Below are 13,905 nucleotides of genomic sequence, written 5' to 3' on the forward strand. Positions count from 1 at the left end.
TCCTTCCTGTTCGGCCTCGCAGCTTCATATGCTGTGTCTTCTCTGGTCACTGCCCCTGTAACTCGCTTCAGCCTATTTATCTCAACTTCTAGGACCCTAATCTTGGCTACTGAAGTTTCGACTTGTGCCTCCCAATTCTTTGTCTCCTTCTCCAACCTCTTTTCCAATTTCACAGAGAGCTCTTTCTCCATTTTTTCAGAAAGCTCTCCTAATTTTCTCTCCCACTCTTGTTCCATCCTTTTCCACTGCTCCTCCATCCACTCCTCCCTACCAGAACCATTCTCATCTGATCCTTGGTTCCAGCGAGTCCCCACCATTTTTTTTATTTGTGTGTGTGTGTGTGTGTGTGTGTGTGTGTGTGTGTGTGTGTGTGTGTGTGTGTGTGTGTGTGTGTGTTTGTGTGTGTGTCTTTGTGTGTATGTATTATGAAAATATCGCAAACCAAGCGATACAGGATGCAAAACAACCACAAGAGGAGTAGAATGATAGCTCTAGGCCTCTCGTGCTTCAAGAAACACATCATCAGGAGCAAGCAAAGTTGCAGAAAAGAGGAGGATATGTAAGTCAATGCGATTCCAAGGGGACGTCTTCACTGGAGTTCGGGAGAAGCAGAGAGAAGGGAGCAGGAAATGCACCCAGGCATACCAGTACTCATAGCCAGAAAGGTTGAATACAATAGCATTAGAAAAAGTCTACAAGTGCTGATATTGTAATAGTAGCCTAAAGGAGCGTAACGTGGCAGCTATTAATGGGACCCACTTTCTCGTGTGTGGTTATTTGGCACGACATATATATATATATATATATATATACATGCATACATATACGTATATACATATGCAGGACAAGCCACGGGAAGGGTGGGGGAAATCTTTAGCTCAAGTACTTTCACACTTCTCAGTGCATCATCAGGAGCTGTGCAATATTGCAAGGGAGTAACCTAAGCAGGGAGAGGGGTCTCAGAGTAGCGTAGGTGTCACCGGCCACGGTTACCCTGAGAAGTGTGAAAGTACTTGAGATTTCCACCCCCTCTTCCCCCGTGGCGTGTCCTGCATAGTTAAGATTACCCGTCTGCGATTGTTGGCATATGTACATATATATGCAAAAGCAGTGAAGAGTTTTTACGAGGATAGTGAGGCTCAAGTTAGAGTATGTAGGAAAGAGGGAAATTTTTTCCCAGTAAAAGTAGGGCTTAGACAAGGATGTGTGATGTCACCGTGGTTGTTTAATATATTTATAGATGGGGTTGTAAGAGAAGTAAATGCGAGGGTCTTGGCAAGAGGTGTGGAGTTAAAAGATAAAGAATCACACACAAAGTGGGAGTTGTCACAGCTGCTCTTTGCTGATGACACTGTGCTCTTGGGAGATTCTGAAGAGAAGTTGCAGAGATTGGTGGATGAATTTGGTAGGGTGTGCAAAAGAAGAAAATTAAAGGTGAATACAGGAAAGAGTAAGGTTATGAGGATAACAAAAAGATTAGGTGATGAAAGATTGAATATCAGATTGGAGGGAGAGAGTATGGAGGAGGTGAATGTATTCAGATATTTGGGAGTGGACGTGTCAGCGGATGGGTCTATGAAAGATGAGGTGAATCATAGAATTGATGAGGGGAAAAGAGTGAGTGGTGCACTTAGGAGTCTGTGGAGACAAAGAACTTTGTCCTTGGAGGCAAAGAGGGGAATGTATGAGAGTATAGTTTTACCAACGCTCTTATATGGGTGTGAAGCATGGGTGATGAATGTTGCAGCGAGGAGAAGGCTGGAGGCAGTGGAGATGTCATGTCTGAGGGCAATGTGTGGTGTGAATATAATGCAGAGAATTCGTAGTTTGGAAGTTAGGAGGAGGTGCGGGATTACCAAAACTGTTGTCCAGAGGGCTGAGGAAGGGTTGTTGAGGTGGTTCGGACATGTAGAGAGAATGGAGCGAAACAGAATGACTTCAAGAGTGTATCAGTCTGTAGTGGAAGGAAGGCGGGGTAGGGGTCGGCCTAGGAAAGGTTGGAGAGAGGGGGTAAAGGAGATTTTGTGTGCAAGGGGCTTGGACTTCCAGCAGGCATGCGTGAGCGTGTTTGATAGGAGTGAATGGAGACAAATGGTTTTTAATACTTGACGTGCTGTTGGAGTGTGAGCAAAGTAACATTTATGAAGGGGTTCAGGGAAACCGGCAGGCCGGACTTGAGTCCTGGAGATGGGAAGTACAGTGCCTGCACTCTGAAGGAGGGGTGTTAATGTTGCAGTTTAAAAACTGTAGTGTAAAGCACCCTTCTGGCAAGACAGTGATGGAGTGAATGATGGTGAAAGTTTTTCTTTTTCTGGCCACCCTGCCTTGGTGGGAATCGGCCAGTGTGATAATAAAAAAAAATAATAATATGCAAAATATCCACTGTGAAAGAAAAGCAGAATTCCAAGCGCTTTCGTGACTTCTCATTGCACTAGCCAAGGAGTCGAACTCATGCTGTTTTGGCCCGCCTCATGGTAAGGGAAAACACTTGACACTTTACACCACTTGACCACAAAATCCTTAACAAAGGCGCATCCATCCAAGCTAGATGGTGTACCTGCCATCGAAGGACATACGGTGGGTTCGACTCCTTGGCTAGTGCAGTGTTGTTATTGAACAATACCTCTTGTTCTGTGGGTACAATATTATAATATACTGCTTGTTGAGCTAGTACACAAACAGGGAGTAGAATGAAAATTAGCTCAAAGGCGTCCACTCCACCGTATGTCCTTCGATGGTGGGTACAACATCTAGCTTGACTGGATGCGCCATTGTTAAGGATTGTGTGGTCTAGTGGTCTAAAGCGTCATGCGTTTTCGCTTACAATGAGGCGGGCCAAAATAGCATGGGTTCGTATCCTTGGCTAGTGCAGTGTTGTTATTGATCAATACCATTCGTTTCGTTGATACAGTATTATTATGTATAAAGCAAATATCGCAAACCAAGCGTGGTTGTTTTGCATATATATATATATATATATATATATATATATATATATATATATATATATATATATATATATATATATATATATATAGTCAAGTTAGATAAATGGTTCAGAGAAGCGGCAAGTTGATAATTAGACACCCAATTGTTACATATGTGTCAAATTACCATATGGTTAAGGTCACTACCTTCCATGCACTATACCAACCCAGCGTGTCGCACTCCACTCCTACAGTCTAGCTAGCCAGATGGATGCAAGTCAGGAAGAAGCTAGCAGCAATGGAAAATGCACGGCTGGCAATACTAGGAGAGGCAAGTGTCGGTCGGGTTAACAGCTTCGTTGTCTCTACTCTAATGCTTTCCTCTGCAAACACGGTAGTTGTCCTGGTTCAGGATGTTCTCCTGTTGCAAGTGATGATCCAGAGCCACTTCAGGCACCTGAACCCACTACAACAGATCTCATCTCATCAAATATCTTGAAAGCAATTAAAGCCGCAGGTACCAGGACACTCACACATATTCCCAAAGCAGCCCATACATATGCAGCTAGGAAACTTACAGGCCTCTTAAAAAAAAATAAACGATGGTTCCACAATCCTAAATGTTTCACCAAACATCAAGGCATGGCACAACTTGCTTCTTTTTGGCATTGTCTGCTTAGCTGTGCTGGAAAGAAGGGAAAAGAGGCTACCCCCACTAACTCCACTGACAGTGATAAAATCAGAGTCCAGGTGAACAAGAAAATTGAAGAGGGCAACACAGTGGGGGGCAATCAGAATTACTACCAGTGAAGATGCATTTGCCCCCAGAGATGCTGACACTGCTGAAGCACCTAGAGCAGTGGTTCCCAAACTTTTTCAGCTTGTTACCCAATTTAACATGCCACATAAAGCACGTTACCCCTTTCACAAAATGTTGTTATTATTGATATATATGGCTAAACGTGAACGTATACAGCCTCGCATACTCTGCTAATCCTAGCAAAACCATTGAAAACGTAAGAACCACACATACATTATATATAAAATTAATAATAGCTACAAATTCACAGTAACAGTGGGTAAATACTAACTATATACTGCACAGGGCAGTACACATTCATACCAGCTTATGTCTACCTCGGCTGATGCTCACAGATAAACTGACAGTGTGAAATAGAGGCAGCCTCAGGAAGTGAGTGACGCGTACTGGACAGGTCGATCTGGGCTACTGAGTGACTTTTGTCCTGAAGCATACTTGTCAAAATACTTTTGGGTTTCCACACACTTAGCTATATATTTCTTCTTTTCTAATACTGTATATTAGTTTTTGATGTTTATTCTTATTTGGTTTAACTTTATTACTTACTTATAATAGGTTTACTTTACAACTTTATATACTAAGACAAAGTTAACAATAATCCTCATACCGGGTACCGCATTGTTTTCTTGATTTTCAGAATTCATAACTTTTTTTCTGTCACCCCTCCATTACCCCCCAAAAATGGTTAAATTACCCCCAGGGGGTAATTTACCCCCAGTTTGGGAACCACTGACCTAGAGGAAAGCACCCTGCTGGGGAAACCAGGGGCACCAACAGTTCCAACACCTCTGTCCCCACTGTGGAACCATTGATTGTGAATGACTCGGACAATTACAAAGCAATAATGTCGTTCCAGTCCGGCTCTGCTGGGGATTACACTGGAATAAGGCCATAGCATTTAAAGGAAATGGTTAATCCAGTTATCAGGAAGATTAGAGAGATACTGCTTTCAGAGATCACAAGGCTCATCAACAATTCCTTGGCTGGTTTCATTCTTGATGAAATTAAATCTTCCTTTTTTAGCGTATCACTTAGTGCCGTTAAAAAGAAGGATGGATAAATTAGGCCAATTGCAGTGGGCAACACTTCTCGCCGCCTCGTTTCCAAAGCTGCTGTCTGAAAAATTCGTGCAGAGGCGGCCATGATTCTTCACCAAAACCAGCTTGGCTTTTTGGTCTCCCAAGGAAGTGAAGCAGCGGTTCATGCAACAAGGGTGTATAGCAACACCCTTCCTGAGGACAATGCAGTGGTAAAATTAGATTTCAAGAATGCATTTAATCTCCTGAAAAGAGACGTGGTATTAGCAGCGGTACAAGAACATTTCCTTGGTCTCTTCCCTTGCGTTTCAGCTGGATATAGCAAGGAATCAATGCTCCTGTTTGGAGAGCATGAAATCACATCATCAGAGGGCGTCCAGCAAGGGGATCCTCTCATACCATTTCTCTTCTGTATAGCGGTTAGGGAAATCACAGTCAGATTGACTAGTGAGCTAAACATCTGGTTCCTGGTTGATGATAGCAGGTGCAAAGGAGTCCCTCCTAGATGATCTTACACAGGTGATGACACGGGGACAGGAAATGGGTCTCATCCTGAATCCATCCAAATGTGAAATCATCTCAGTTAGTCAACAAGTGATAAACAGTGAGATCCAAACTACCAGGAGCATCAGTCATTGCCCCAACAAACAGCGTCTTGCTTAGAGCACCGCTGGGAAGCGATGCCATTGACACAATTCTTAGGAAGAAATTTCAAGAGTTGAGGAGAACTGAACACCGAACAGGCAATCTTGACACCCACGATGCCTTGTACCTTCTCACAAAGTGCTTGAGTCTGCCCAGGTTGACATATTTCCTAAGATGTGCACCTTCATATGATAATCCTGTACTGCACGAATATGACAGTATCCTGAATCAGATTTTTACGAAAGTACTTAACCTTGTTCTAGAAGACAGGCAGTGGAACCAAGCTACACTTAAAGTCAGACTAGGAGGCATTGATGTCCGTAAGTCGTCACTGATTGCGCTACCTGCTTTTCTGTCCTCATGCGTTGCATCCAGAGGGCTTGTAGCAGCGATTCTCCCTGAACATCTTAGGGACAAGATTGGAGTCCAGAACCAAAAATTCATTGACGGAGCCATGATCTGGGATAATCTAACGGGCTCTGAAACCACACCTGCTCCCCCCAACAACTACAAACAGTCGCACTGGGATGGCTCAGTAGTGGAGAATATAGCCTCAATACTGCTTCAGTGTGTATCAGGAGAGGATAGAGCCCGCCTCCTGGCAGTGAGAGCTCCTCATGCAGGGGACTTTCTGGTGGCTGTTCCCAAATCCCGCCTTGGCACACGCCTCAACCAACAGACCATCCGCATTGGTGTTGCCCTTCGACTTGCCACCCCTATTCTCGCCGAACACAGGTGTATTTGTGGCAGTGAAGCAGCAGATCGACTCGGGTACCATGGTCTTGTGTGCCGTAAATTCGAGGGAAAGATTGCAAGACATGAGGAGGTTAATAACATTATTAAAAGGAGCCTCACAACAGCCGGATGCCCAGTAGTAACTGAGCCACCCCAACTATGCAGATCTGATGGCAGCCAGTAGCCTCCAGATGGTATCACCGTTTAAGCCAGGACACACGGTAAGCAGGAGGTGTAGGACTACACATGTGCATCTGCCTTGGCTGATACCTATCTCCAATACACTTGGGAGGAAGAAGGGGCAGCCGCCAGCTTCAGGGAGTCCCAAAAGTCTAGAAAATATGGAGAACTTGTCCATCATTATATGCTTGTTCCCACAGGCTCAGAGACCCTTGGCTCATGGGGAAAGAGTGCATCCAAGTTCCTTAATTTAGTAGCTAGGCAAAAGACTCATCAGGGTAACTAGAGGGATCCCAGGGCAGCTAGTTTTCTGTTCCAGCGACTTACTGCGGCTGTTCAGAAGGGTAACGCCTAATGCATTTTGGGCACGCGCCCCAGTCCTGAAGAACTGGATGAGATTTTTGCATTATAATCAGTGACAAACACGTAACAATATGTACTAAACATGTATCTCTCACATCTCATGTACTGTATACGCCATCTTTGCATCAGCAATGTTTCTTTTAAATCTTCTGTACCATATTATGTAATAAAATATACCTATTGATAAGTAGTAATGAAAAGATGGGGTGGTAGGGGAAGTGGAATATTCAAACGGCTTCAGGAAGAAATCCAAATATTCTTCCTTGAAGCCTTTTTATCCACTTCTCCGAGGCTATGGGTCCCACAATTTACACCAGAGGTGAACCCAAAATTATATATACATTATACTCAATTGTATATGCAATTTTCTAAAAGTACATGCCTTTGCTTAAGGATTGCAATATTGTTAATGTTAGCTTACAGTTAAAATACTTCCCTAATGACCTATTTGACTGCAGAAATACTTCAACGTAACAGTTGACATGATAATTTTAAAGTGTAGTATGTTTGTGTGTGTGTGTGTGTGTGTGTGTGTGTGTGTGTATGTGTGTGTATGTGTGTGTTTTACCTAGAAGAGTAAACTTGTTCTACATCAAATAAACAGACTTACTGATTCTTTAGAGTGCAATAAACAGATGGTTTGATTGTCCCGCTCAGAATTGACAGTAATGCTGTCCTTCTACAGGGAATAAACTAACATACTCACCAGGGTGGTGACACACACTAAATGGCTCTTCCATATAAATCAAACACAGTTAGATATCCTGGATATAATAAAGAGACAGAATAGTTGTATTGAACTGAATAAGCTAATTACCACTTGCTAATAAAATTAACAAGCATGAAATTAACAAGCAAACTGGTTCTTCTTAATATAATTAACGCAAAAAGTTGCTTAGGAATGAACATATTAACTAATTCTCTTGCATAAATATGTGTTTCAAATAAATAAAAATATAGCTGTCTTGTATTTTTGTTATAAATGAAAAGTGTGAGATATGGGTGCGTGGAAGAGCCTCTCTAATTGGCTGTTGTGTTGCAGGAATGGACGGACCAAAACCTGATGTGGAACGAATCCGACTACGGGGGCGTAGCGGACCTCAGGATTCCGCCGAAATACCTGTGGACACCTGACGTCCTCATGTACAACAGGTGAGAGGGAAAGATTCAAATGGCGTACTGAAGACAAACGTGAACAAAATATATACATGCTACTAAAAGCTTTTATTAGGACAAAGTTTCGCTCTACACAGAGTGAAACCTTGTCCGAATAAAAGCTTGTTCTTCAGCTTGAGTTTTCTTCAGAGGTGAGAGGTAATAGGTGGCATAGTGTGAGGAGTATGACGTGTGTTTCATAGTTAGAACCTGCCGACTTAACCTATTTAGCAAAGATCACGTTATTGGAAACTTTGTTTTCATAAAATTTGTTGGAACTTCTCTGAAATCAGACTCTATACATTGAAAATAATAAGTATGTACATATGTCATAAAGTTCCTCCTCATCCTCAACATACGCAAAGGGAATAGTGAAGAATGTAATTAAAGTTTAATATCAGCAATGAAAATATATTGCCAACCAGAAGAAACATTCACAAGTTATCCCAGGCAAACTAATATCTTAATTTCTTAAAAAAAAATGGTAACTCGGCATCTATACAGCTCGAAACCATTTCGAACTTTTCCCTTAGAGAGAAACACTATCTTCGAAAGTTTAAAGCTAATTAGGCCAAGAATGCTCTAGTTATCACAAACAGAACAATATTCTAAAATAATCCAGCGCTTTTAGTTTGAAGCCATTCAAAAATTGCACTTTCAACCTCTCTGTTTCAAGAAACTAAAGGCATTCGAAGAAGGCATTCACTAATTATCCGAAAAGTGTCATTATTTCATTTTTTATTCACAAAACACTGCAGACATCACTCAAGAAAAAGGCTCTTGGGATGAGCATAATAATGAGCACATCTCTGGAGGCGCACATCAACCAAATAACTGCTGCAGCATATGGCCGCCTGGCAAACCTAAGAACAGTGTTTCGAAGTCTTAGTAACGACTCGTTCAAGACTCTGTACACAGTGTATGTCAGGCCCATACTGGAACATGCAGACTCGTTTGGAACCCACACCTGGTCAAGGACGTCAAGAAAAGAAAGTACAAAGGTTTCGAGCAAGACTAGACCCGGAGCCAAGGGGTATATCCTACGAGGAGAGATTAAGGGAAATCTACCTGATGACACTGGAGGACAGGAGAGATAGGGGGGACATGATAACGACATATAAAATACTGAGCGGAATCGACAAGATGGACAGGGACAGGATGCTTCTGAATTGGGACACAGCAACAAGGGATCACAATTGGAAGTTGAAGACTCTGATGAGGCACAGGGATGTTAGGAAGTATTTATTCAGTCACAGAGTTGTCAGGAAGTGGAACAATCTGGAGTGAGGTAATGGAGGCAAGATTCATACATTGCTTTAAGAAGAGGTACGATAAAGCTCATGGAGCAAGGAAAGAGTGTGGACCTAGTATCGACCAGTGAAGAGGCGGACCCGGGAGCTATGACTCGACCCCTACAACCACAATTAGGTGAATACACACACTCACACACAAACACACACACAAACACACACACACAAACACACACACACAAACACACACACACACACACACACACACGCACACACACACACACACACACACACACACACACACACACACACACACACACACACACACAAGCACACAAACACAACCGGGAACGCGTCCCAGCTCTGAGGACCTGGATGAGATTTCTGCATCCCTGTAGCCTCGTGTACTGTATATGCAGTCTTTGTATCAGCAATGGATATTAAAATCTTGTGTAAAATATTATGTAACAAAATATAACTATTGGTAAAAAATGAAAAGATGGGGTAGTAGGGAAGTGGAATATTCAAATGGCTTCACGAAGAAATGCAAATATTCTTCCTCGAAGCCTTTTTATCCACTTCTAGGCTATGGGTCCCACATTTTGCACTTGAAGTGTGAGCTGTGAGCGCACATCACTCTAGAGACTTCATATATACAGTTCCCATTTTGGCAATGGGAGCACGCCTCGACCCACAGATCCTCACTGCCCCATTTCAAATGGAATATAGGTGTATTTGCTGTGATGCAGAAGACGATCAATATGTTCTACATGGCCTAAAGTGCTCCAGAACCAAGTGCTGGCACTCAACACACAGTGAAGTCAACGACATCATAAAGAGGAGCCTTGTTTCATGTGGATGCCCAGTCCGAGAGAGCCCCGATCCCTAGCAACCAACAGTACTCACAATCCCACAAAACGGGATTATGGGATCACCATTTATCCTTGGAAGAACAGCAGACTTTTAGCACGGAACAATACCTGCATGTCAGCTGTGACTGATGCCTACATCCGTCACAGCGTTCGGCAACAAGGAGGCGCTTCATATCACTGGGAGGAGTATAAGATCAGCAAGTACAGAAACATAAGCCATCAGTTTCATTTTGTCCCTGTGGGATTGGAGACCCTGGGATCATGGGGAAAAGAGTGCCACAAATTTCCAAAAGGAACTGGGTTCCAGACTCATTGACACCACTAGGGAACCGAGAGCGTCCATTTTCATGTTCCAGCGCCTCTGCGTGGCCATCCAAAGAGGAAATGGATGGTGCATACTGGGCCCACGATTAGCATCAGAGGAGCTGGAGAAGATCCATAATCTTTGATACATTATGCTAATGTATTCATGTCTGTGAGTTTTAAAAAAATGATCCCCAGCATAATATATATATATATATATATATATATATATATATATATATATATATATATATATATATATATATATATATATATATATATATATATATACATATATAATATATATATATGTATATATATATATATATATATATATATATATATATATATATATATATATATATATATATATATATATATATATATATTCAACAAGTCGGTCGTCTCCCACCGAGGCAGGGTGACCCAAAAAAAAAGAAAGAAAATCCCCAAAAAGAAAATACTTTCATCATCATTCAACACTTTCACCACACTCACACATTATCACTGCTTTTGCAGAGGTGCTCAGAATACAACAGTTTAGAAGCATATACGTATAGAGATACACAACATATCCCTCCAAACTGCCAATATCCCAAACCCCTCCTTTAAAGTGCAGGCATTGTACTTCCCATTTCCAGGACTCAAGTCCGACTATATGAAAATAACCGGTTTCCCTGAATCCCTTCACTAAATATTACCCTGCTCACACTCCAACAGATCGTCAGGTCCCAAGTATCATTCGTCTCCATTCACTCCTATCTAACACGCTCATGCACGCTTGCTGGAAGTCCAAGCCCCTCACCCACAAAACCTCCTTTACCCCCTCTTTCCAACCCTTTCGAGGACGACCCCTACCCCTCTTTCCTTCCCCTATAGATTTATATGCTTTCCATGTCATTCTACTTTGATCCATTCTCTCTAAATGACCAAACCACCTCAACAACCCCTCTTCTGCCCTCTGACTAATGCTTTTATTAACTCCACACCTTCTCCTAATTTCCACACTCCGAATTTTCTGCATAATATTTACACCACACATTGCCCTTAGACAGGATATCTCCACTGCCTCCAACCGTCTCCTCGCTGCTGCATTTACCACCCAAGCTTCACAACCATATAAGAGTGTTGGTACTACTATACTTTCATACATTCCCTTCTTTGCCTCCATAGATAACGTTTTTTGACTCCACATATACCTCAACGCACCACTCACCTTTTTTCCCTCATCAATTCTATGATTAACCTCATCCTTCATAAATCCATCCGCCGACACGTCAACTCCTAAGTATCTGAAAACATTCACTTCTTCCATACTCCTCCTCCCCAATTTGATATCCAATTTTTCTTTATCTAAATCATTTGATACCCTCATCACCTTACTCTTTTCTATGTTCACTTTCAACTTTCTACCTTTACACACATTCTCAAACTCATCCACTAACCTTTGCAATTTTTCTTTAGAATCTCCCATAAGCACAGTATCATCAGCAAAAAGTAACTGTGTCAATTCCCATTTTGAATTTGATTCCCCATAATTTAATCCCACCCCTCTCCCGAACACCCTAGCATTTACTTCTTTTACAACCCTATCTATAAATATATTAAACACCCATGGTGACATTACACATCCCTGTCTAAGACCTACTTTTACCGGGAAGTATTCTCCCTCTCTTCTACACACCCTAACCTGAGCCTCACTATCCTCATAAAAGCTCTTTACAGCATTTAGTAACTTACCACCTATTCCATATACTTGCAACATCTGCCACATTGCTCCTCTATCCACTCTATCATATGCCTTTTCTAAATCCATAAATGCAATAAAAACTTCCCTACCTTTATCTAAATACTGTTCACATATATGCTTCAATGTAAACACTTGATCTACACATCCCCTACCCACTCTGAAGCCTCCTTGCTCGTCCGCAATTCTACATTCTGTCTTACCTCTAATTCTTTCAATTATAACCCTACCGTATACTTTTCCTGGTATACTCAGTAAACTTATTCCTCTATAATTTTTACAATCTCTTTTGTCCCCTTTCCCTTTATATAAAGGGACTATACATGCTCTCCGCCAATCCCTAGGTACCTTCCCCTCTTTCATACATTTATTAAACAAAAGTACCAACCACTCCAACACTATATCCCCCCCTGCTTTTAACATTTCTGTCATGATCCCATCAGTTCCAGCTGCTTTACCCCCTTTCATTCTACGTAATGCCTCACGTACCTCCACCACACTTACATTCTGCTCTTCTTCACTCCTAAAAGATGGTATACCTCCCTGGCCAGTGCATGAAATTACCGCCTCCCTTTCTTCCTTAACATTTAAAAGTTCCTCAAAATATTCTCGCCATCTACCCAATACCTCCATCTCCCCATCTACTAACTCCCCTACTCTGTTTTTAACTGACAAATCCATACTTTCCCTAGGCTTTCTTAACTTGTTTAACTCACTCCAAAATTTTTTCTTATTTTCATTAAAATTTCTTGACAGTGCCTCTCCCACTCTTTCATCTGCTCTCCTTTTGCACTCTCTCACCACTCTCTTCACCTTTCTTTTACTCTCCATATACTCTGCTCTTCTTATAACACTTCTGCTTTGTAAAAACCTCTCGTAAGCTACCTTTTTCTCTTTTATCACACCCTTTACTTCATCATTCCACCAATCACTCCTCTTTCCTCCTGCCCCCACCCTCCTATAACCACAAACTTCTGCCCCACATTCCAATACTGCATTTTTAAAAATATTCCAACCCTCTTCAACCCCCCCCACTACTCATCTTTGCACTAGCCCACCTTTCTGCCAATAGTCGCTTATATCTCGCCCGAACTTCCTCCTCCCTTAGTTTATACACTTTCACCTCCCTCTTACTTGTTGTTGCCACCTTCCTCTTTTCCCATCTACCTCTTACTCTAACTGTAGCTACAACTAAATAATGATCCGATATATCAGTTACCCCTCTATAAACATGTACATCCTGGAGCCTACCCATCAACCTTTTATCCATCAATACATAATCTAACAAACTACTTTCATTACGTGCTACATCATACCTTGTATATTTATTTATCCTCTTTTTCATAAAATATGTGTTACTTATTACCAAATTTCTTTCTACACATAGCTCAATTAAAGGCTCCCCATTTACATTTACCCCTGGCACCCCAAATTTACCTACTACTCCCTCCATAACATTTTTACCCACTTTAGCATTGAAATCCCCAACCACCATTTCTCTCACACTTGATTCAAAACTCCCTACGCATTCACTCAACATTTCCCAGAATCTCTCTCTCTCCTCTACACTTCTCTCTTCTCCAGGTGCATACACGCTTACTATAACCCACTTTTCACATCCAATCTTTATTTTACTCCACATAATCCTTGAATTTATACATTTGTAGTCCCTCTTTTCCTGCCATAGCTTATCCTTTAACATTATTGCTACTCCTTCATTAGCTCTAACTCTATTTGAAACCCCTGACCTAATCCCATTTATTCCTCTCCATTGAAACTCTCCCACCCCCTTCAGCTTTGTTTCACTTAAAGCCAGGACTTCCAGTTTCTTCTCATTCATAACATCCACAATCATCTCTTTCTTATCATTT

General features: G+C 41.7%; 1 protein-coding gene across 1 annotated transcript in view; it reads left to right on the forward strand.

Annotated features, from left to right (window-relative positions):
- The window catches only part of LOC128706526 (neuronal acetylcholine receptor subunit alpha-7-like), a 1,070,503-nt gene that overhangs the window by 495,636 nt on the left and 560,962 nt on the right, over nucleotides 1-13,905 (forward strand). The window contains exon 4 of the mRNA XM_070087766.1: nucleotides 7,750-7,859. Within this exon, the coding sequence (XP_069943867.1) occupies nucleotides 7,750-7,859 (110 nt within the window). The remainder of the gene's footprint in view (nucleotides 1-7,749; nucleotides 7,860-13,905) is intronic.

This window comes from Cherax quadricarinatus, chromosome 2 (genome assembly GCF_038502225.1).
Source record: "Cherax quadricarinatus isolate ZL_2023a chromosome 2, ASM3850222v1, whole genome shotgun sequence".
Lineage (NCBI taxonomy): Eukaryota > Metazoa > Arthropoda > Malacostraca > Decapoda > Parastacidae > Cherax > Cherax quadricarinatus.